Source organism: Haliotis asinina, chromosome 9 (genome assembly GCF_037392515.1).
Source record: "Haliotis asinina isolate JCU_RB_2024 chromosome 9, JCU_Hal_asi_v2, whole genome shotgun sequence".
Lineage (NCBI taxonomy): Eukaryota > Metazoa > Mollusca > Gastropoda > Lepetellida > Haliotidae > Haliotis > Haliotis asinina.
The window spans coordinates 15,005,599-15,029,694 of record NC_090288.1 but is presented as its reverse complement, the minus strand read 5'-3'; the positions used below and the strand labels follow the sequence as shown (position 1 = coordinate 15,029,694).

Here is a 24,096-nt window from a genome sequence, read left to right as displayed (position 1 = left end):
CAGTTTGGTATTATTGTAGTTATGTACCGAAGTGAACGCATTCAACTCGTTTGAGTGCTGTGGGCTAGCCGAGTGGTTAAAGCGTTCGCTCGTGACGCCGAAGACCCGTGTTCGATTCCCACATGGGTGCAATATGTGAAGTTCATTTCGGGGTCCCACCGCCGCAATATTGCTGGAATATTGTAACAAGCGACGTAAAACAATACTCACTCACGAGTAGTGTACAATGAATTTTTACAAAGATGAAAGCTTATCATGACCATTGAAACTCTCGTAAAAACAGTTGAAAATGAACTGCCTGACCACCCGATCCTGGTAGACGCCTCTAACGACAAGTATGGGTCGATGAAAATCATTTTGAATCAGGATCTTCACGGGTATATTGTCATCACCTACTGACAAGAAGAAAACAGTACGGAGAAATCAATTAAATGTAAGTACTTTATTATTTTGTTTTTGTAAAGTTAATATCATGTACAGTATGTACTCCTTGGGACGGAATGACAAACAGAAAGATAATAATAAAAGACATTACCCTAACCTGTACAATAACCGTTTAACCCACAGTCATTCAATAACATTTCGATGCACTTCAGTGGTTTGGTAACTACTTCTTTTGTAGATAACTTCTCCCATCTGAATAAATTCACTATATACTAGTACTAAAATCTGTTTTCCAAACTGAGCGTTACATTTAGACTTGACAATACGTTGAACTATCTTATCGCCAGCTCAAAGCATCCCTCAATAAAACGAGCTCTTAGTATCGCTACAGATACACAAAGACCAGTACATCCATTGTTTTAAGCTTCCGTCATTCAGTGTTTTTTTTGTTTTTGTTTTTTTTTTTACATATCTCGATTTCCGCCACAGTTGGGCTCGGTAAAGTTGCGTGATGCTGATTGTTAGGCACAGTAACAACAAATTCCATCCTTTCAAGCTGTTTGGGCCGTCATTCACAGGGAATGTTACAATTGATCTAGACACAGTTACATGAGTGAAAATGCCACGCACTTGAATGAACCGTAGATAAGATGAATCTGTGACCTACTGTTATTCGTATTATATTGATTCAAAACCCCGACTTACAGTGCATTCATTGGTTAACAATTGGTAACGTGGAAGGAAGTTTGTAAAATTACCTTCCATAATTTTATGTGTTACATAGTTCATGTATTATACCATTAATGTCTGAAACTAGGAATTGGGTTTGAATGGCCCAGATTATCACCCTCGAGTAGTCAGCAGCAAACCCGTACGCTAGGATTCACCACAGTGTACTGTCCATGCAGGATCCGCGTTACTTGCTATGCTAATATGTTTATTCCGCAGATGCATGTTGTAACAAGTTCTGAATCATTTCTGTGGAATTATTGTCCTTTCTTTGATCCGACGTTTTGTAATCCGTTTTCGAACATACGCAAACACATTATCTTTTCGCTATATTTCCGGAACATATCCTCTCCGATCAGGTCAACGAGGCGGACCTGCAAGTACAGAGAGAAAGAATCAGTGATGTGAAACAAGCTTTGCATAATTGTGCTATATTACGGATTGAGTATGTCATGTTTAAAGATTATAAATCAAGGGGAAAGTCTGTCCACATTGCAACAAACTGTCGTAATCATTTTATATCATTTTATATTTCACCCTGTTACATTTGAACGCGAAAATATAAATTTATATTTACAGAATGAACAGGACATTCTTTAGTGGATATAACGCTACTCATTATCATATTATTATTCTCAATTCTGAAGTAAAGATCCGGGTCAGAATTGGTCTTCAACAACGTAGGAGGCGTTTGAAGGGATCAGGCTCCCTGATATGGTTGACAGATGTCTCCATGCTCAAAATAGGTCGATGCTCATGTTGTTTGTCACTGGACTGTCTGGTTCACACTCCCTTGTTTTTTTCCATATGATCGCCAAATAGCTGGAGTACTGCTGAGTGCGGCGTTAAATGACAATCAACTAAATTCGAAAAATATAATTATGTTTATGCTAATATTCCGTTTTGTCACTATGTTGTTCAGACATTATGTTGTTTTGACACTATGTTGTTTTGAACGTAGGGTAGTGTGAGGGAAAATTCAGATCACTATTTGATCGTAACAAGGATCCGTATAGACTTCTGGTTAAGCAAATACTATTTCTATACATACTTGTGTAGTCTTGATTTTCATTTGTAGTGTTAGCATTGTAGTCAATGAAAAGATTGAGCTGCTTAGTAAAGGAATTACAGTTTTTGGACACAATTTATAGTGTGGTTTGTTGTTGTTATCTCTACCTTTAGTTTCGATGCATCTTGAACGAAATCCAGGATGGAGTATGCCCGCCTGAATTTGTCCTCCCCCAATCCTTTGGCACAGTCTCTGTTCAAATACAAGGCATTAGAGATCATATTCACTATCAGCAACGGATCATAACATTTCTCTGATTTTCAGTGAGTGAGTGAGTGAGTATGTTTTACGCCGCTTTTAGTAATATTTTAGCAATATCACGGCGCTCGACACTAGAAATTGGCTTCACAGTTTTTATGCATATAGGAGTATGGTTTCGAGACCCGTCTTCGGCATGACAAGCACACGCTACCATACCCGTCGCGATGTTTGGTGTTTAAGCAGAGTATGGAGCAGTAGCTAGAGAAGGCTATCTCAGTATAGTGCCGAACCCCAGCTAACTTACCAACACTACCCCCACCTAGCAACACGAAACTGCACGCACGTACGCACACAACAAAATGTAACTAAGTAGAAGAGGATATCTGAATAGGATCGGCCAAGTGTTTATCCCAGATATTTACAACTTACCTACCCTAGCAGATCCAACAACACGAACCTACACGCACGCATGCACGCACGCACGCACGCACGCACACAACAAATCATAACTACAAACCTAGTCACCATTATATCCTGTCTGGTTGCCAATTAATTTATTTGAAATCAACAAGTATGTTCTTCCAAAGGAAACGGTATTACGAGACAGGTGCCAGAACGTACTGCTTCCATTGTGTCCACGCGCTACATGGATACAACTTGCACGTCCATTTACTGTTCAAATGGCGTTTGTGACATGCATTTTCATGGACGACGGATAATCTCTAAAGAATCGCAAATTAAGTGGGTTCTCAACAGTGACATGTTTAGATACAGTACCGAAATGGTAAAACTCACGTCTGTAAAACTTGTATCTGGTTCAAGATAACTTCGGCATCTGTTGCTGAAATTGAAAACAATATAGGATGAATTCTCCATCACATATGATTTCTTGTTTCTGCAGTTATTTTGAATGATAGTTCTGTATCACTTACAAGTAATAAAAATGAAAATATCACATATCATATTTATCAATAGTGAACGGGTGCATAATGTCTGATACAGGGAAAATGAGAATTGAAAAGTAGCATCCGCTGACAAATGATGAATGAAAGACAGCAGGAGGCCATATTATAACCCTTGATGCGACAAAGTTCCAGATATGAGTGAGTGAGTTTAGTTTAACGCCGCACTCAGCAGTATTTCAACTACATGGCGGCGGTCTGTAAATCAACGACCAGACAGTGATCAACAGCATGATCATCCATCTACGCAAACGAGAACTGATGACCTGTCAACAAGCCTGACTACCCGATCACGTTAGTCGCCTCTTACAACAAACATGGGCTACTACTGAAGATTCGTTCTAACCCGGATCTTCACGGTTGCCTTCCCGGTACGAATATCATGAACTTAAAATACGAGGTATCGGTGGTTCCACAGGCTATAATATGTGTGAAACATGTATATTTCTTTTCGATACCAAATCTTCGTAATATACAATTTTGTCTTATAAACTAGGAAAAAAATTATTTTAGGCCAACGAAATTTAATTTCTGTACAAATGGGTCACTTTTTCACCAGTATCATTTGTATTTTTCAAAATTCCAGACGACAGAACGTTAATCATTTTTTTTACTCTGGAAACGCAAGTAGACGAGATTTCCATCCGCCGCGTCTCATGCGTTTATTTGATAGGCATGTAAATGTGCTACGCTGCAAACCTGTTTCAGCAGATAACCCCTGGCTTCCTGTAAGAGTAATATCCACAGACGGCAAGATGGCTGAAGCTGTGAGCGTGCGCTGAAATATAGTAACAGTAACTAAGGATAATAGCCTACACGGCAGTCACTAGATTCTAATAATCAAACGAATTAATGCTGTTTAACACTGTAGTTAGAAATACTCCAGCTACATAAACGTACAAAAAAACTCCTTAGACACCAATCCGCGGTATTGAATCCCGATGACGCGCAATCAGCAAGTCACCGTGCCTGACCACTCGATCAAAATATGGTTCTTCTTTCGACCAGCAGTTGAGTGCAGGGGTCCATTCCACAAAGCGATCGTATTGATGAGGTGATCGTAACTGCCATATCTTAACACAGACACACCATGGAGAACAGCGATCGTATCATTAGTATGATCATAACTGACATATTTTAAAATAGACAAGCAATGTAGAACAGGTGCCTGTTCCATGAAGCGATCGCGTTGCTAATGTGATCGTAACTGTCACACTTTAAACACTGACAACGCTATGGAAAGTGATACTGGAGAAACAAACAGGAATGGGGCACCATGAGTTCATCGAAGCACTTAAATCACTAAAATCTAACTTTCCGTTGCAAACAATTATATCAACATTTTCTCATGTACATTTAACTGTTGAACCGCACCTCTGACACAATACCTAATGCGTAATTTGCCTTTAGTACGAGGGCTGGTCAAAACGCTCTAGCGTAGCCTATCACAGACAACAAACGATTTGGTCAGATTTTAATATTTTATTTTTCCACATATTCACCCTTGATTGCAATGCACTTCTAATATCGGTGTTTCAGTTGCTCAATTCCATGTGCATAGAACTCTTCTGGAAGTCCTGTCAAATACCTCGTGTACAGCAGATGTGAGCTCGTCATTACCGGCATAGCGTTTTCCATGGAGATGTTCCTTCAATTCTGGAAACAGGTGAAAGTCGCTTGGGGCCAGGTAAGGTGAATATGGAGGATGAGGAAGTTCTTAGAAGCCACATTGATGTACTGCAGACTTTGTCCATCGAGAGTTGTGAGGCGAGTCATTGTGCCTCATATACTGTAACACAGGAGCTACGGATGCTACGAGAAAAGTTACGAGATCTTAGGCTTACGAGAGCTTTGTGAAACGGGGCCCAGAACTCTAGCCCTCAACAAACCACGGCGCTTTTCTTTGATAGATGCTCTCAGTCTGTGGAGTAGATCAGCGTAGTAGGCAGTAGTGATAATCTTTTGACTCTCCGAGTAGTCAACATGGATGATCCCCCTTGCATCCCAGAACACTGTGGCCATAACTTTCGTAACTGACCTTGAAGACTTGAACTTCTTGGGTGGAGGAAAAGTGTCGTGGTGCCACTCCATGGATTGACGTCTTGACTCCGGATCGTAGTGATAAATCCATGTTTCATCCCCAGTTACTAATATACTTTTAAAAATTTGAAAATCATGCTCCATCAATTGAAAATTTTTCTTTGAAATATCACTCCTCTTTTTCTTCAAATCATCATTGAATAATCTTTGGGACCCATCGCGCAGATACTTTGGTCATGCCCAAATGATCATGGATAATAGATTGAATGGATCCATGGCTTAGACCCGTATCTCGTTCAACTTCAGCAATAGTCATACGTCTGTCTGCATGAACACATTTCTCCATAGCTTCTACTGTTTCTTCATTAATGGCTGTAGACAGCCGTCCACACCGTGGGTCATCATCCAGACTTGTAAAGCCAGACTTGAATAAAACAGCACATCTCTATGGAGTATGAAGGACAATCATCCCCATACACTTTCAACATAGGTGCAAGAACTTCTGATGACTGAATGCCTTCCAGTGTCAAAACCTTATAACAGCACGTTGTTCCATCTCTCACGTTGAAGCAGATAGGTATATCCTAGTATGCTTCAAGGATCTGTTGCTTGCGAACTAGGTGATCTATTTGAGTGAAATGAGTGGAAATGCTAATGAGGAACACTGTCCAACAACACCCCTAAGATTAGTTGGTGTCACCAGTTTAGAAGTCATGTAGACTTAGAACTTTTTGACCAGCCCTCGTACTTTACTCCCCAAATGTGTTCATGTTTTCTTGAGCGCCCCAAGCATTCCACAGACCGTTTGTTGTACTATGCCATTCGTAAACCTATGAAAAAGCAGAGTTACGAAGCGTCGTGACCTTACGAACTCTGTGTGGATCGGGGTCCTGACCACCAGTTTTGAGTTAGGCCAGTCTACATTAATAATCGTCTCTACTATAAACACGAGGAAACCGCATTAACTCGACCCGCTTTGTGGCAGCAAGAATTGTATGATCATCGCTTCAAAACTGCCTATAACACAAGAGGCATTGTGTATATACTGTGTACATACTGTGGATATGTCACCGCGCCGGAGAACAGTAAACCTGGAACCTTTCAGGGCTATACAAAAAGGTTTAAATTAGATTAGATTAGATAATGCTTGATTGGGATTGATAACGAGATTGAGACTGACATCCATTGATCGAGGGGAAAATACCAGCACCTTCAGCATGTACTAGTTCAGTGGATATGTGCGTTATATAAATATCCAATCATTAAAAAATATAAAGTCTGATCACTCACATCCTGAGAATCAACCATCACGCCCATCAGCCCCCGCATCACGGAATGCATGACGGCTGTATGGCTTGGATCCTCCTCCAGCTTCAGCTCAATCGCCTCCTCCTTAAACCTGATCACGGAAAGGTTTGTGTTAGTTTTGACTTTTTCGCTGAGACCCAAAGGTGAAGGTCGCCCCAGCCTCTTTCTGTGCAGCAGGAGAGAGTCTTTAGGGATGCGTATATCATGTTCTCCAAAGCATGGGGGAGGGTTTAGCTCCTCCGACGTGAACATTCTGGAGATGTCTACGCTTGAGTCATGTGTTCCCCACTTGGTCCTGAACTTGAATTTCTTTATAATTGTCATGGGCTGAAAATAGGAGAGTGAGCAGTAGGGTAGCACCGAGGATAAAGTGTTCGCGCGTCAAGAGGGGAGGTCCAGGACTTAAACGTTTTTTTTCTCGCGCTGACAAAGCCAAACGATTGCTAAGGGAGAAACTGTGATTAGAACCCTTGAGCATAGGTTTATGGCAACTCTGCACAGCTAGTGGGGCACCCCAAACACTTCGCGAATGCATAGCAAGTTTCATACATAACATACATGACATTCTAGTCAGGGCTAATTCTTGCTCCTTCCTCAGGTGAATGCCGAGTCTGTGCATAGAGCGAATATATACATATATAGGTAATGCATGAGTACACAATGCAACGTTGGAGAAAGATAACAATATATTGTAATTAAACGGCCAAGAGATGGGGTGGGGAGTATTAATATACAAATATAACAACATTACAGATACTCCGGTAAAAACTTAAAACGTAAAAAACTTTGAATCTGCCTACTTCACCTACAGTTGCATAGTAATGCCTACAATCGTGTGTCTACAGACCCTTTGTGTGTTATTCCCGAACTCCTTGACTGGACTGCAGTTTAGCAGCTGTTCAGCACTTGGTCGTTCATCCGGGTCCCTGTCCATCATCGACTTCACCAGCTCACGCAGCCCATCACTGTAAGATGTGTGTATCAGGGGAACCTATAACAGAGGAACGATGGCGTCTATTCTTCCCGGTGTTCTGGAAACGGTTAACAATGTTGGTCATTTTGGTTTACTGTTAATATAGTTTACCTACTTTACCAGAGACGATTGCAAAGATGAGACATGACATATTTGGGGCGTCGAAAGCATGCTCTCCCGCCGCTATCTCGTACACCACACACCCGAAACTCCAGATGTCAGTCTGAAATAAACGTGTGAAGATAAGTCACTGGTCAGTTAGAATGGAACATCAGAACACTTTAAACAGGACCTGCAGCGTGTCGTCTAATATGCATATTTCTTTACATGTTAATGTTCGGGCTTTAACCTGAGACGAAATCGGAGACCGACAAACATTCTGATGAACGTTGCTGCAGCAAACTGATGCTCAAATGAAATATCCTGAACTGAGGTACATTCTGCTGAAAGACCCGTAGGACAGAGGACTTTTCTGCTGAAAGACACATGGGACAGAGGTATGTTCTGCTGAAAGACCCGCAGGACAGAGGAATATTGTTCTGAAATACCATGCAACAGAAGTATTTTCTCCTGAACTATCCATGGGACAGAGGTATATTCTGCTTAAAGATCCTGGGACAGAGGTATGGTCAGTTGAAAGTCCCTTCTACCCCACCTTCTTCGAGGCTACCCCACGAAACCAAAGGCCTCCATAAGATGTATACAAAGTTACACTACCTTGTGGTCGTATCCTTTCATCTGGAATATCTCGGGACTCATGTAGAATGGGGTTCCCGCCATTGTTAACGCCAGTGCCACACCTTTATCCAGTACCCTACAATGAAAATATTCTCTACATTGTAAACAGTGCTGAATCCACTTCCCTTACCAAAACATGCAGGACATACATGCAGGACATACGTGCCATGTAATCCCAAATGTTTCGTTTCCAGACATCAAGAGTGTCCCAAGTATTCATACCTTGCAATGCCGAGGTCTCCTAGTTTGATGTCCCCTTCTCCAGTCAGGTAGATGTTCTGGGGTTTTAGGTCTCTGTGTAAGATCGTCCTCTCATGCAAGTACTGCAAGATAAGGGTGAGTCATGATTGTGCAGTCTCATTGTTTCTCGAGACTCGATAAGTACTTGTACATTCGGAGAACTCATGAATGTGACGGATCAGTTACAGGCGTGCTGGTACGTTTTCACAAAACCCAACCCATTCCTCTCCCTTGAACACAAGAATTATTAGAGATCACATAAACGTGAAAATTACTCTCGATACTATAGGCCAGAATGGTGGGTGTGGCCTTCGGTCGATCATGCCGAAAGCTTGGATTCCATTGCACACACGGGTATTTCATGTGTGTAATGTAATTGCAGAAGTGTAGCTAAAACCACACTGATTCCCTCACCGCTAATGCTGAAGCAGTCTGATACAACCAACACACGATCAAATCTTCAGGCAGTTTCCCACTGGAGTCTTCCAAGAAGTGTGACAGATCCCCGCCCTCGCAGTACTCTGTGAAGATGAACAGGGTGGTCCCATTGATGGTGGAGGCCACGTACCGCACCACGTGATCATGGTTCAGGTCTCGCATCAGATTGGCCTCCTTCTCGGCACTGGCCCTCTCTTTGGCGTCGGCTCTTGACAAATTCACAGTTTTCAAGGCGAACTGGTATATGAAAAACAATAACACACAATTTTAGTCTGTTAGCAGTGACAACATACCGATGAATTTCAATTTTAACAAAAACAGTAAATCGAATAAAGTGAAATTAAGATTGCGAATCCTCCTAATTTCCCCTTGCCAATTGTATTATCTAAATTGATTTGTATAGAATCCGTTCTAAAATAAAATGCTACATGCTAATGGGTGGATAAGGGCAATTTCAGTTTTTTCTGTTAAGAAAGTTTTATTTGTATTTGTTTTTGTTTTATTTGTTTTTTCATCTGTCTTCATGTAAACCACTTTGGTTTGTATGTTTTGTATATTGCAACAGCAGAGACGTTTGAGAATTTTACACAGACATTGTTGTGACATTTCAACTTCAAATAAAAAACCCAAAATAACTGAAGCAACAATAGCTCTTATCTTAAACAGTTATTAGAAAAGGGCAAAACGTTGAATTGCTCTCACTCTTCATAACTTAAAATCTTTCAGAGAAGCACTTAGTTGCATAATTATAAATCATTCGTGAAAGGTCTTTGAGTACCACGTGAGGCTGCTAGTTTGATACCAAAAGTACAAAGGTACTAGACTCGGTATTTTATTGTGAGAGTGTATCCTCAAATATAGTATATGTTAATTTTGATATGCATTATCTATATAGCCCGGGTCCCTTAGGTGAGTCACAAACCTATGATTGTGGGTTCGAATCCCACGTTCGCCATGACGTATCTCTGTCTCAGTATCGCAGAGAGTGGGGGCAAGATTGTTTTAGATACTCGTAGCGAAGAAAAAGCATATGTAGTTACGTAGGTTTGAGCATTAACATTGAGTGAAATCCGACACGGGTGCATATTTTTGTCCGAGAGTGTAATCTAGCACGACTGCCTGGCATGGAGTACAACGGTGTACGACTGTAACCCACAACTATAAGAAACTGTCGTTGTATCTTTTCTCTTAAATACACGTGAAACGACATGAATTCAACGTCACAGGGTGTTTCGAAACCATAAAAATTTATTTATGACATGTTTTATTGCCACATAACATTTCTGTCAACAATGAGATGTTCAAATTATCTGACATGTATCAGAATGTGTACGCATTTACACTATCAGTACCTACGTGAGTTTACATATATTGTTATGTGTATAATATTAATAACAAGTTTTCATTCCCAACCAAAGCGCCTGAATTACATTATAAATTCAGTTAAAGGCTAAAATCAAGTGAACTAAATTTTCATAAGATAAGTTGCACGTTTAGGCTGGACATGAAAAACTCACCTAAATACTAAAGACCGTCTTTTGGTTTAAATCTAGCTCAACGGTTCACTATGCAAGGTCATCCGGGACTCCGGTATCTAACGTGAGCAGAGATTGTATGGATAAACATTCATTTATGTCTGGACAATATGTCGACATAACTGAGAATAACTACTTGTACCTGCTGGGTGGACACACGCTGCACCAGCATGAAACACTTACTCCGGCCCCGGGAGATAAGGGTGAGTATTGAAGGGGAAACAACCATTGCAATAGCGATAGTTTATTGCCACCAACAATTTTCTCATTGAATTGTCTCATGCCATGTACCAAATGAATGTATAGTTTATGTGAAATAAAAATAGGTTGAAGTAGTTTCGGTATCTTTTAATGGCTGACAAGAAACTTGGAACTCCGACCAAGTAAACAGTTAAAACATGAACTTATTGTTGTTCACAATTTTGAACCCCGACTCGCATGCTATGTTTGACGCTGTGTGTGTTTAAGAGGTAACGGGTAACTCTAAACTCTAAATCAAAGTGAACATCCTGTATTATGTGCTGCGCATATACCAACGGAAGTCAATTACTAGACTAACGATAGTTTCAGAACGAGGGGGGCGAGGAGGAATTACATAAATAGGACAAACGAGTTCACTTGAAACTTGAATTATTAGCAAGGGCATTACATTCTCCAGGCAACACGTGTGTTTGTGTTAACTAGGTCGATTATATAGGCTAGTGCATCTCGCGAAATGATCAGCTTTTATGAGACAAAATTGCGAAGTAGTTCCGTCTTCTGTCCGTTCATTGCAAAGTAACAAACTCACTACATCCACAAGAGGTTGTTCATCAGCAACGGATTTGTGGACACGCAGCAACAGGACGTTGTCATTGCACATCTGACGTATGGCTTCAGGCGTCCCAACGTGGAGAAGGGGCCTTCGGAAATTTGGGCCGTATATGGTGAAAATTTCAAAAGCTTTCGGCAGTAGAGAATCGAAACCCCTAAAAGGCACAATGCCACAATAAGAGCAAGTTCCGTGGCAAATTTGAAGTTTGTAAGTGGTATAGTTTTTTAATTATGCTCAGGGACAATTAATTTTACGGGCACACGGACGCACGGGCGGAGCGGTATATACAACTGGACTACCTCGTAGCTGGGGACCCGTGAAGGTCCCGGGGTAGAATAGGCCTTCAGCAATCCGTGCTTGCCGAAAAGGGCGACTATGCTTGTCGTAAGAATCGACTAACGGGATCGGGTGGTCAGGCTTGCTGACTCGGTTGACACATGTCGTCGGTTCCCAATTGCGCAGATCGACGCTTATGTTGTTGGTCACTGGATTTTCTGGTCCAGACTCGATTATTTACAGACCGCCGCCATATAGCTGGAACATTGCTGAGTGCGGCGTAAAACTAACCTCACTCACTCACTCATAATAGTTAAAAACTGTGTACTGAAGAAATACCTAAACTCATTCACTCGTAGCTGGGTATAATAATGCAGCCATTCTTATTTCAATTTCATACATGAATTCGGCTTTCAGATAAAACCAGCTCCATCACTGCCTATGTATGGGTTTGAAATCGTGTCTTATTCATATTGTTTAGATTTTCAATAGATAAATGGAACAGCACCTATTATACTCAAAATATGGTTATTACTGTAAACTAAATGTTACTGTATTGACTATACTGTAATATCGATGGATGTTGTCAACTTATCTCTGCTTCGAATCCATCGAAGCCAAGTTGACTGTTAATAACAGCGTCAACCTGACTGCCTCTACTTTGATTTTGTGTTTTATTCTCTATTTTTGGGTCACAAAAGAAATTTTCAGCTGGTAAAAATATGGGGTCTCCCTTAGACCGATGTCAAATGTATTTTTCAACACCTGGTATTCTACGATGACTTTATGGGGACTTTGTCTTGTTTGGAACGTACGAGTATGTTGCTATTTCTGTTTAAAGTGTGTACACATTCCATGGTATTGAGCTTCATTTGCAGGTTCTCTCTTGACACAAATGCATGTTTGGCCCAAACGGTAAGAGTGAGAGAGTATTGTTGCACAACAAATCCAGCAATATCACGGCAGGGGACAGCAGAAATGGGAAGGCGGAGTGGTAGCAGAAAATAAAAATTGACAAGGGCATATATTCGAATATATATTCTAATAGATTTTAAAGCATTACCAGCATTGTCATACGTTTTGGCACATAGATGTAGTCAGGGATGAGTGATATAATTGGTAATACAATGACTTGCGTTTTAATTAATCGTTCTAAGGAAAACGAGTCTAGAACACCGGGATGTACATTTTCCAGTCAGTTATTGACATGTCAGAGAAACTGAGCTCTTTTAACACAATTTAATACACAAAGATACAAATCAGGATATACCACGCGGGAGTTGTAGATTTTATGAGAAACGCAGTCTAGGTAACCTTAGGCTCAGTAATAGTCGATACACTGTAAGCTGTGTACCAAATAATGCTGGGCATACGTTTACTTAGACTGACACTTCGCTACACAAAAAATATACATAGCAGGATAGAAGTTAAACACATGGGAGTTACATATTTTATGAGAAAAAGGGTTTTCTGTTCCAGTGGCAAAACAAACACAATCGAAGTCGTACTGAAGGTCGATACAAACCACGGTCGTGTATCGGATCCTTTATTATTCAAGATTATATCACAAGGCGGTGTTAAAGATCGGCACTGTGCCAACAAACATAATCACAGAACACAGGACAACAGTAGGGCATACCGGACCGCTTGTCTTCTCTTAGTCAAGTATAAATCACAAGGCGTTGTTTTGAAGACCGACACGACGTCAACAGACGTGACGTGATCACGAAACATTATCAACAGTAGTACATACCCATTCCGGTTCTGTGTTGTGTTTGATGAGGTACACTCTTCCAAACGCCCCCGTCCCCAGCTCCCTGACGATCTTGTAGTCGGACTCCATGGTGTCGAGGGTACTGACACTACTCAACCCCAACCCGACAAACAGCACTCACGTAACTAGTTATACGGCACTTCCGGGTACGAGCTCACTGAACAGCACAGATATTATTCGTCACTTGGTTTATCAGTCGTTGCAGATCTATGAGCAAGGCGGGTAAATAACGCCCCTCTTTAACTTCGTCTTTATGTGTGAAAGAATACCATTGGTTTTTACCGGATTTCACCATATACATACTACCATGTTTGTATTTTGCTTGGATACAAATTTATGGGGGGGGGGGGGGGGGGGGATTTGTTGCAGATATTGTCTTACTTGACCCAAACCTCTGCTTCAGTGACAGTGAACGACGAGTGGGTGAATGAGCTGAGTTTTAGAAAGTTACGGTTAGAAAGATTGGTTGTTTACTCGGACGTGTGCATGAGAAGTGACTGAGTATTTCTTTACGGCACTTCAGGCAGTGTGTCTGCAATACCAGGGCAGGGGGCACCAGAAATGGGTTTCACGCATTGTACCCATGTGGGAAATAGAATCCGGACTTTCGGTGAGACGAGCGAGCGCTTTAACCACTAAGCTACCCCTTGAACGACGGCCACTTCGATGGTGATAATATTTTTAGGAGGACACGTGATTAGTATGATGAAGAGTGTTAGTTATCTGACAGTTCGCGGACACCACCCTCCCCCGATTAGGCATCATTACACTTTAAAATACAACATGATGTTAGCGTGGCCAAATTACTCTTACACAGACACGCTCACGTCCATACCATATTTATACTGCCATGCACATAGCTACTTACATAAACATACCCGTGAAACCCGGGTTAGAATTGGCCCTCAGTAACCCATACTTGTCGTAAGAGGCAACTAACGGGATCGGGTAGCCAGGCTCGCCGACTTGGTTGACACGTCATCGCGCAGCTCGATGCCCATGCTGTTGATCACCGGATTGTCTGGTCCCGACTCGATTATTCACAGACCGCCACCATATAGGTGGAATATTGTCGAGTGCGACGTAAAGCTAAACTCACTCATTCACATACATAAACGCCTTAAATACATTAAATATACAGATACTCAGTAAACGACACAGCCTCTAACATGGTATATGCATGCAGGCGAGACTCGGCCACCATTCCCGATTTTGACAACCCCTATATTAGAGGAAGTACGGTTTTTACTTGGCTACATGGGTGTTCAAGTTCAGTTGTTTTATGAAGTTGAGGATCTTACGTTGACGAATACGAGACATATTGTAGTTTACAGGTTTACCGTGAACAAAAATCTTTTGTGCAAACAGTTGATAGTCGCCTGTATACTTGAAATTGTGGGTCATCCGTTACTTAACACAAGGGGTACATATACTTTTATTTGTTTTAAAAAGCCACTTGCCTTACTGCAAATGACTTTAAGAAAGTAACTTTTACTGACTATTTTTCCACTTGCCGTGATTTTTTATGGCATAATCATGATGGTGTAATTAAGAAAGAATAAATGAACATGGTATTTGAGTGAGCGGGTAAATGAGTGAGTGCGTTTGGTTCTAAGCCGCTTTTAGCAATATTCCAGCAATATCACGGCGGGGGACTCCAGAAATGGGCTTGTACCCGTGTCCGGAATCGAACCCAGGTCTTCGGCGTGAACGCTTTAACCACTAGGCTGGTTTTACTGCAACTGAACAATGATATCATGTTTGAATCAGTAACATGCACTCACTAAATAAACTCGAAATCAGCATATCAAGTTTCAAGTATATAGTCATGAAAATGTAGTTATAATGGTTTGTAGTGACACTGGCGTTAATGAAAATACTGAATTCCAAATATATTATTTATTTTTCCTCAGTCTGAACAGGACATGTATAAGATATATAGAGAGTGGTAGCAGTCAAAATCGGTATTTGTCAAATCCTTCAAGTTGCAACACCAGCATAAAATCCCAGTCCCGTCCGTGACTTGGACCTTCATCGTCAGCTCTACAATCCGGCGTGTTGTCTTAACAGGATTATTTCTTCAGTCCCGTCGAATGCCGGTAAGAAAATATATATGAAAACATGAGATATACAAACGATATCAAATGTGAGAAAGTGTATGATTCATCGGTATTTTTATGAAACGGGTGATGTTGATCGTAGACAGAATATTATCAACATTGTCTTTACTTACCTACTTGTAGCAAAATTATTATATAATTTATTCAACTGGTGGTGTCGGATTTACATCTCACTGAAGCTAACATCTCTGTTCATAGTTGTGCGTGTTTGGCATGTCAATATATTTTCTATGGCGTTTAGTTTGGATAGATCTTAACATGAGCTTTTGGCCTGTTTGCCAAACAAATTCATTAAAAATATTATAAACAGAACGTTTGCTATTTGATATGTGGATGTGCATACAATTGTCAACATGTTTGTTTTGTTTCTATTCCCTTAACGATCCTTATTCCTTCTTCATCATGATCTTCATCAAGAAACATCATGAACTCGTTGTCGTGATATTATAACCGTTTAACCGTTCGTGGCATTAATACGTCCCTGCACTAGATACCATGCCCTCCGTTTGTGGTAATCTCCCCTTACGATCACATGATCACCCCCGATCAAATCGTACTGCACGTGCAGAATCTCACGAGGTGACATGTACATTTCACTGGAAACTATTGACGTGGTCGAACGGTGACATGGTCGCCATCCACAATACACAGCCATTGACAGCGACTACGCTTAAAATTCTTTCTCCATTTATGATATTTAAAACACGTTTTAACAAGCGATGGAAAATAATTTATAAAAAATATGACAATTTTATGATTAAAGTTGTCAAATTCCACAGTGATAGACGGATAAAAATATTTTGCAAAAATATTCAAGTGTATTTGATGTTAGTTTGTCGAGTAACGTATCGAAAAAGACCTGTACATTCGCTATCGACAATGCTAACTTTCTGTTAATCCTATCAATCATACTGCTATTCATACAAAAACACCTCGGCTGACAAGATCAACTCACAAAAGCGTATACAGTGTTTTTGAGATGATGGTAAACAATACACTAATCACTGACATGGCGGTAAGAACAACACGCGCAATGTAATCCTCAAAACTCCAATCAATTACAAACAAGACTCTAATCATCTCATTTACGCATTTTACTCATCTGCTGAGTGGCATGTGTGAGAAGACTCCAAAATGCCAATGCAGTCCTCCTGCGTATAAATATCTGAGAAGAGTTCACTACAAGCATTCAATTTGTGATTTCTCATATTTCGAAAACAACTCACTTGCACGAGCTGAAATTTTCTGACCAACGAAATGGAAGAGTACTGCGAGGTAAGTTGTCTCTTCGTTTTTCATTGGTTAATTGAAATGTGGGTTACAGCGCATGATGTAAATAGTATTGACCTTCTTGGGGACTGACTTGGATTTTCGTCGGACTGAGGAGTACATTATTACATCATACCTTTGCTGGATATTTAGGGTATTTCTGTAATATGTTGACTTTTATCGTCAATTTCACAAGGTAAGTCAATAATCATTCTTTATTGTGATATAATAGAATATATGTGGTGTTCATAACAGCAACTGAATTTACCAGAGTTGTCTCCCTTTAGGATTGAAAATGGATGTCAATAATTTGTATCGGAACTTGCCTGAAAATAGTTTTCGGTGACTGTTTATGTAATGTGTGTACTGACAGAACGAAAACAGTTTCAACATAAATTCGGATATTTTTGTAGTAAAGATATGACTAACCACTGGTTTTGACCAATGGTAAATGTTATCAGATAAACATTAGTGTGGTGCCTGTGTCAACAACAGCGAGGTAAGGTGGGTTGAATAATGGTGTTGTTCTAAATTAGTCCGTCAGTTGTGTCATTTTAACGCCCAGTGTTTTCTAGTGGCATGATGAATGAATGAACACAATAGCTGAGATTTTCGAGTGAGCATTTAAACATAAAGCAAAGTGGCATTGTCAGCGATATCAAACGAGTCACAATTATCACTTTCTGCTTTTGATACCACCCCTACACCCGGGATGCATGCTGTCTCCATGCGGCCGTGGACAGATCGAAAACTGAATCTCCAAGTTGGCCTTTGTCAGAGATCAGCTCAAAATGACCAGTACTCGTAATATTTTAGAGAACCAATCATGAATTTCATAATAAGATAGGAATGTCATAATTAGATAAAACAGAATTATACGTTAATTCTTTCTTACTATAGAAATAAAAAATGTAAGTTTTGTGTAAAACCTTTTTTTCAAATATGTAATTGCTGCTTGATATTTGTTTTCCTTCAGTTTACATTGATATGCGAAAAGGATCATCAACATGCCTGAAAATGCACAAGGCTAATTGTATACCGCTTTACCACTTGAGATACATTACGTGTCTTGTACCTTATAACGATGACACAACGCAACACCCATATATTCATGCTCTGCCTCACATATTTACCAATACACAAGACCTTTCATATTACGATACGGTAGTTAACGAATGAGACCGGTTTGGTAGCATAGTGGTTACAGCATTCAGTCGTCACTCCGAAGACTTGGGTTCGATTCCCTACATGGTACAATGTGCAAAGCCAATTTGTGGCGTTCCCTGCCGTGATCTTACTTAAATATTAATTAAAGCAGTGTAAAATTAAACTCACTTACCATTAAGCGGACAATCAGGGCCCTTATTCTCCAAGCGTTCGTAGCCCTAAGAATTCGTAACTTTGATCGTAGCCAATATCTTAAGAATGGGCTTACGAAGTTCGTAAGGTTAGGAACGTTTCGAGAATAGCCTGGCAGGTCTATTTATCTCAATCGTGAACTCTAATGTTTCAGCCTCCGACCATCGCTGCATCGTCACTAACCCCTCACCTCGGCTACACCAACAGCTCCGACCTCCTGCCATGGCTAGCGCTTCTGGGCGACAAAGCAGACGACACTGAACCTCATCACCAGGAAGCAGAGCAGACGATTTGGACCCAGAACACCGACCATCTTACTCTGGACGAAAAGACCATAGACGACATCACCACGATGTCTGACATCAGTAAAGACGCCGTTCCCACAACTCTCTACAGCGATTATCTGTCAGCGACGTCTGGCACGCCTTATGTTCCTCCCACCAGTATGTCATACACGCCTGTGACGTTGCCTCCTCACGCAGATACTCAGAGGAATGTGCAGAATACGTTGTTTGGCAACCCAGGACAGTCCTTTTCGTTCAGTGTTGCAGATTACGCCAACTTCAGACATCATTTACCCCACTTTCAGTCAAGCGGACAGGTCGTGACTCACCAACCTCAGTCGTCTGAACATCCCCGGGATCAAGATGTGATAGAACCTGAGCAACAGTGTCAGAGCCCTGAGGCCCAATCTCAGCCAAGTCCTCTCCCACAATCAAACAACCAGCCACAAATAAAACCATTTCCCAGTCAGACACAGATTCACCATTCCATCCAGGCCTGGAATACGTTCCAGCTTACATCTCAGTCCGTCATACACGATCAACCAAAGTCTGATAACCAGAGCCAAGTCAAGTCTGAACCCGAGTCCCAAGTCCAATCTGCTTACCCGTCTCAGACCCAGTCGGTTCAGTTGTCCCAAGTTCAAAGTTCATTGTCACAACACAAGGCACCACAGCCGACTCGAGTTCCTCAGCCCAGTCACCTCATCAGTCCCCTCCTGGCTCAAAACCACCCACAGCTGCCAGCAGGGCTCCGTAACTCCAACTATCTGGTACAGCCAATCATAGCCCGACCGTCAACACAGCGCGTGACAGAACCGAAAGACAACAGAGAGACGCAGCACTTCCAAGAAAAGACCTCCGAGTCAAGCCCCTCTCCGACCGACGAGGACAATGCTAGCCAAACCAGCCTCCAGATGCAGCTGAACAATCTGATCAACAGTACTCTATCTGGGATGCCACAGAAGACAGAACATGACGGACAGGTGCCCGACTTAACCCCGGCTGACCACAGCTCAACCATCGCCTACGGTCAAGCAGCACCACAGCCTCCGATTCACCAGACAGTTCAACAGACTCACTCCACGCGTCTCTTGCTGCACGAGGGGGAGTCCACGGACTCACACTCTGAGCCCAACACCCCTCCACCCAGCATCCAGACCTCTGAGTCAGACTCTAGCGACGACGACCGACAATCTGTGTCCGATAACATTCCATCTGATTCAAGTTCGGGACATCATCCCTTCAGTTCCCTGCCCAACCAAGACCCTCCTTCACATCCAGTAAACTTCTGGGAACAGCATGTATCTTCTGCCAAGATCGCTTCCAGTGGTTTGGCTCACCCCAAGCCAGTGAGACTCTCCAACGGATACCCGCCTATGTTTCCACCTGGTTCCCTACCCTGGGTCAACAGTACACCCTACAACCAACCCTTCCAGCATCCCTTTAACTCAAGTCTCATGTCGGGATTCGCATCAGACCCCAAACCACAAATACCACAAACCTCTACGGAAGAAAAGGCCTTGTCAGAATCCAACGATAAGCAGCCCCCACAAGAGGAATCGCTCGTACCGACAGTAAAAGCGGAACCTCATCTCCAAAGCCAGTCTGATGCTCTGAGTTACTTTCTGAGCGAGTTCCCAAAGTCCATGGACGGTCAACCGAACCTCCAGCACCAGAACATGGTATCCAGAATCAACGACCAATCAAAACAATCAGATTCCTTCACCCCCAGCCTACCTTCCAACGTTCCAGCTCAACCAACACCAGAGAAACGGGATCCCGTTAACCCATCCATTTTCTCCAACAACATCTTCATGTCGCCCAGTTTCTTCACCCAGCAGATGCCAATTGGCAACACGCAGTTACCTACCTTTTCATCATCTCCGGATTCAAACCCGAGCCCAACATGTACCGGGAAAGGTATGTTCAACAGAATATATTTCAAGAAACAGTTACATAAGTAAAACCTTGATGGTACTTGTCACCTGTTGTGTACCGTTGTTTCGTGTGATCGTCAACAAAGTATGGCATATATCACAGAGACCTACAGATAACAGAAACTGGGCATTGCAAACAAGCAACGACAAATGCTGTATTGGTGCGAAGTCGCATGTGGCGGTTCACGTATTGTAGCGTAACTATGAACATTAGTTTCAGTTACAAAGACCACCGGGGGTCGCTGGGCACCCTTTCCAGCACATGTATTTGTACTTGAAATGGGGGCGCTAGGGGAGGTTAAAACGTTCTCTCGTCAGCTTCGATTCCCCGTGTGTGTGCAATCTGTGAAACACATTTCCGGTGTCCCCCGCGTGATATTGCTGGGATATTGCTAAAAGCGGCTTAAAACCACTCGCTCACTGTACTTGACATGTTAACGATATAGGTTAATCTCATGAATACTGTGTCAATTCAATTATTCATTGTCCTTTCAGATGACTCTGCTATCGACGTCAACTCCAGTACTGACTCCCCATCTTCATCCATTGAATCCAGAAGTAGTCCCGAGCTCACCACATCGCACCTACCCTGTATGGAGGACTCTAACTCCAGTCTGAGCGACACCTCCTTGATGAGATCCAGATGTTCCTCTACCAGCTCCATCTGTGACACCTCCATCTCCTCCACGGCGTCATCCTCGTCATCTGCTGGCGCCCCCAGGAACAAGAGGCCCAACCCTGACCCAGACATGGGTTCCTACAAGAAGAAGTCCCGCACCAGCTACACCCCTGGGCAGCTACGGGCGCTGGAGAGGGTGTACATGGAGAACCCCTACCCGGAGTGTGATACCATAGACAGACTGGCCAGAGAACTGGACATCCCCGACCAGAGGCTGAGGGTAAGTAATGTCACTGAAACCTTCTGAGATACGTATTCGTGGGTGAATCTGTATGTGTGAGGGATCACGGTCACCTAAGCTTTACTTTCTATGAACCCGTGAAGTTAACCCAGGATAGTTGTAAAAGACGATTAACGGATCGGGTGGTCAGGTGCGCTGACGTCGTTGACTCATATCGTCATGTCCCAATTGTGTAGTACGATGCTCATACTGTTGATTTTCTGGTATGCGCAGACCGCAGCCATATAGCTGCAATATCGCTTAGTACGGCGTTAAAAAACAGTCAACCAATAGTTCTTTTCAATCGTTAGCTTCATTAGGTTGCTAAGCAGCTTCTTAGTTTATTTCGTTTGTAATGGGGTAGCCTAAGCATTCGTGCTGAAGACCATTACGATTCCTCGCATGAGCCCAGTGTGTAACGAATGCTTTTGGTGCACCTCCATGATATTGCTGGAATATTGCTAAAGGAGGAGCAAAACCATACTAATAAAAATATAACGTAACAAAAATATCATTTTTGCAGAAACATTTGCATGGTATCACGTCCCCTGCTCATTGTATCCTCTTCATTCGGTCTTGCTGCAGGTATGGTTCCAGAACAAACGTGCCCGGATGAGACGCCAGGCCAAACAGAACAAGCAGTCAACCCCTTTACCTCAAGTGAATCCCTACAGCGCCCAGCCAATGTCCGCACTCATGTCGGCAGCATCGCCTTACTCCTTCCTCCCACCCAACGCCATGATGGCCCCCGGACAGGCTTCCCAGATGATGCCACGCCCAATCTTCCCCTACCCCCAAGGTGCACCTGGCTCCATAATGCATCCAGGGGGATCTCTACACGGCGCCCCAAACCAGCACCCGACCCTTCCCCAACAACTCACCCCCCAACAGAGTCAGGTCCAGAGGCTGTATTCATTCATAGCGCACAAGCAGCAGTAATTCCTGCGACCTCATTACAACATCGTCTACGACGCGTGTGACGTACTTACCGATGAATGAAGACCCACAAGTGCTAAACATCGTATAGTGACTAAAGATTGAAGTATATTTCAACCCATCCTTGTCAACAATGTGTACATTTTTGTGCTAATGTGTTTGTAGTTTTAGAGCAACTATCTGCTATGTGACTAACATTTACATTATTTCTTAGCTAATTTGTACAACTGTCGTATTAGGCTTCTATTATTGTAGTGTTTATTAGCAACCAAGTGCAATCCCCCCAATATAACATGTGCATGCGTATTTGTACATGTGTTTTAATTTATTCAACATATTTATTTTTGCTACGGATTTTTATTCATACAGTTCGATCAGTATGTATGTTTAAGTAATAAAAAAATAACAAAATCTGTTGCTTTTGTATTGTAGACTGGAGTCGGATTTATTCTACATAATGATGATTAAATCACAGGATTTTAGTGTGTCGAGTTGCACTATGAGTGAGTGAGTGAGTTTAGTTTTACGCCGCTTTGAGCAATATTCCCGTAATATCACGGAGGGAGACACAAGAATTGGGCTTCACACATTATACCCATGTGGGGAATCGAACCCGGGTCTTCGGTGTGACGGGCGAACGCCTTAACAACTAGGCTATCCCACCGCCCCGCTGCATTTTGAACAGACGACGACGATGGTAGGGTCAGCGTTAACTTCTAGCGCTTAGAAGGGATTGAGAATGACTTCAGGATAAATGTGTTTAAACATATGCGAGTCCATCGGGATCCTTTTGTGATTACTAAGAAAAAAATATTTGATAAGTGTCACGACCGGTCAAGGTGGATGAGCGGTGGAGCAGCCTAGTGGTTCAAGCGTTCGCTCATCACGCTGAAGAACCGGGTTCAGTTCCATATATGTACCATGTGTGAAGCTCATTCCTGCTGTCCCCCGCCGTGAGTTTGTTTAAACAATACTCCAAGTGGAACAGAACTAAATTCAGTCACTCGTTTGTCTTGGACTCCATACACGGTGACTATACATGGGAGTATTTGTACACGGTGCACTGCTGCATGGTATCTCAGTGGAACAATATAGCAGCACAACTTAGGATACACAGGAGCATCTACATGCACAAACCCAGAATCCGTGAAGATTCGGGCTAGAATTCATCTTGGGAAACCCATATTTGTCGTTAAGGACGACTGACGGGATCTGGAAGCCTCACTCGCTGACTTGGTTGACACATGCCTCCATATCCCAACTTCAAAGATTGATGCTCATAATGTCAGTCACTGGGTCATCAGGTCCAGACTCGATTATTTAGCTGGACCATTGCTAAGTGTGCAAATGCACGCGCCCTCACTTATACGTCATGTATCTACTTCACGTATCTACGTCACTGATTCAGATTTGTTGAAATATTCTTGAACACGGCGATGATTTCCCAGCATCTTTCCTTTTTGAAAGTTGTGATGGAATATCATGAAACATTTCTGATTAATGTCCGAAAGATCGAAAGATGAACCCTGAGTTGTGACGTTCATCCGTGTGTAAACTATCCAGATAGTTGTGCTCACACCCGAAATACTAGTATTTGTTCTACCTGATGTTCAAATATCGTATTTAAAAATAACCGGTATGTACATTTTGTTCGTTTAGAACTCTGTGAGACATTGTAGATCGTTTTTACCCGAGTGTGTGAGTGAGTGAGTTTAGTTTTACGCTGCACTCATCAATGTTCGAACTATATGGCGGCTGTCTGTATATATTCACGTCTGGACCAGACATTCCAGTGATCAACAGCATGAGCA

At 42.2% G+C, this 24,096-nt stretch overlaps 2 protein-coding genes across 4 annotated transcripts; one reads left to right on the top strand and one right to left on the bottom strand.

The window, feature by feature from the left end:
- Positions 1 to 427: 427 nt before the first annotated feature.
- On the bottom strand, positions 428 to 13,666 carry LOC137295866 (uncharacterized). The gene is made up of 11 exons (XM_067827423.1): positions 13,461 to 13,666; positions 9,059 to 9,319; positions 8,627 to 8,727; positions 8,384 to 8,480; positions 7,782 to 7,889; positions 7,541 to 7,684; positions 6,676 to 7,020; positions 4,045 to 4,123; positions 3,179 to 3,224; positions 2,290 to 2,374; positions 428 to 1,487 (listed from the first exon to the last, which is right to left on the bottom strand). The coding sequence occupies exons 1-11, from the start codon at positions 13,548 to 13,550 to the stop codon at positions 1,371 to 1,373; spliced, it is 1,473 nt and encodes a 490-aa protein (XP_067683524.1). The 5' UTR covers positions 13,551 to 13,666; the 3' UTR covers positions 428 to 1,370.
- A 3,239-nt stretch (positions 13,667 to 16,905) lies between these two features.
- Positions 16,906 to 22,696, top strand: LOC137296307 (uncharacterized). 3 transcript variants are annotated; one of them, XM_067828076.1, is made up of 4 exons: positions 16,906 to 17,066; positions 18,384 to 20,433; positions 20,946 to 21,349; positions 21,935 to 22,696. In XM_067828076.1, exons 2-4 carry the CDS (start codon positions 18,582 to 18,584, stop codon positions 22,286 to 22,288), a joined length of 2,610 nt encoding a protein of 869 aa, XP_067684177.1. In that variant the 5' UTR covers positions 16,906 to 17,066; positions 18,384 to 18,581; the 3' UTR covers positions 22,289 to 22,696. The 3 variants fall into 3 exon arrangements, with proteins under 3 accessions (XP_067684177.1, XP_067684179.1, XP_067684178.1); XM_067828078.1 differs by lacking the exon at positions 16,906 to 17,066 and adding an exon at positions 17,140 to 17,369; XM_067828077.1 differs by lacking the exon at positions 16,906 to 17,066 and adding an exon at positions 17,310 to 17,374.
- The last annotated feature ends 1,400 nt before the right edge of the window (positions 22,697 to 24,096 follow it).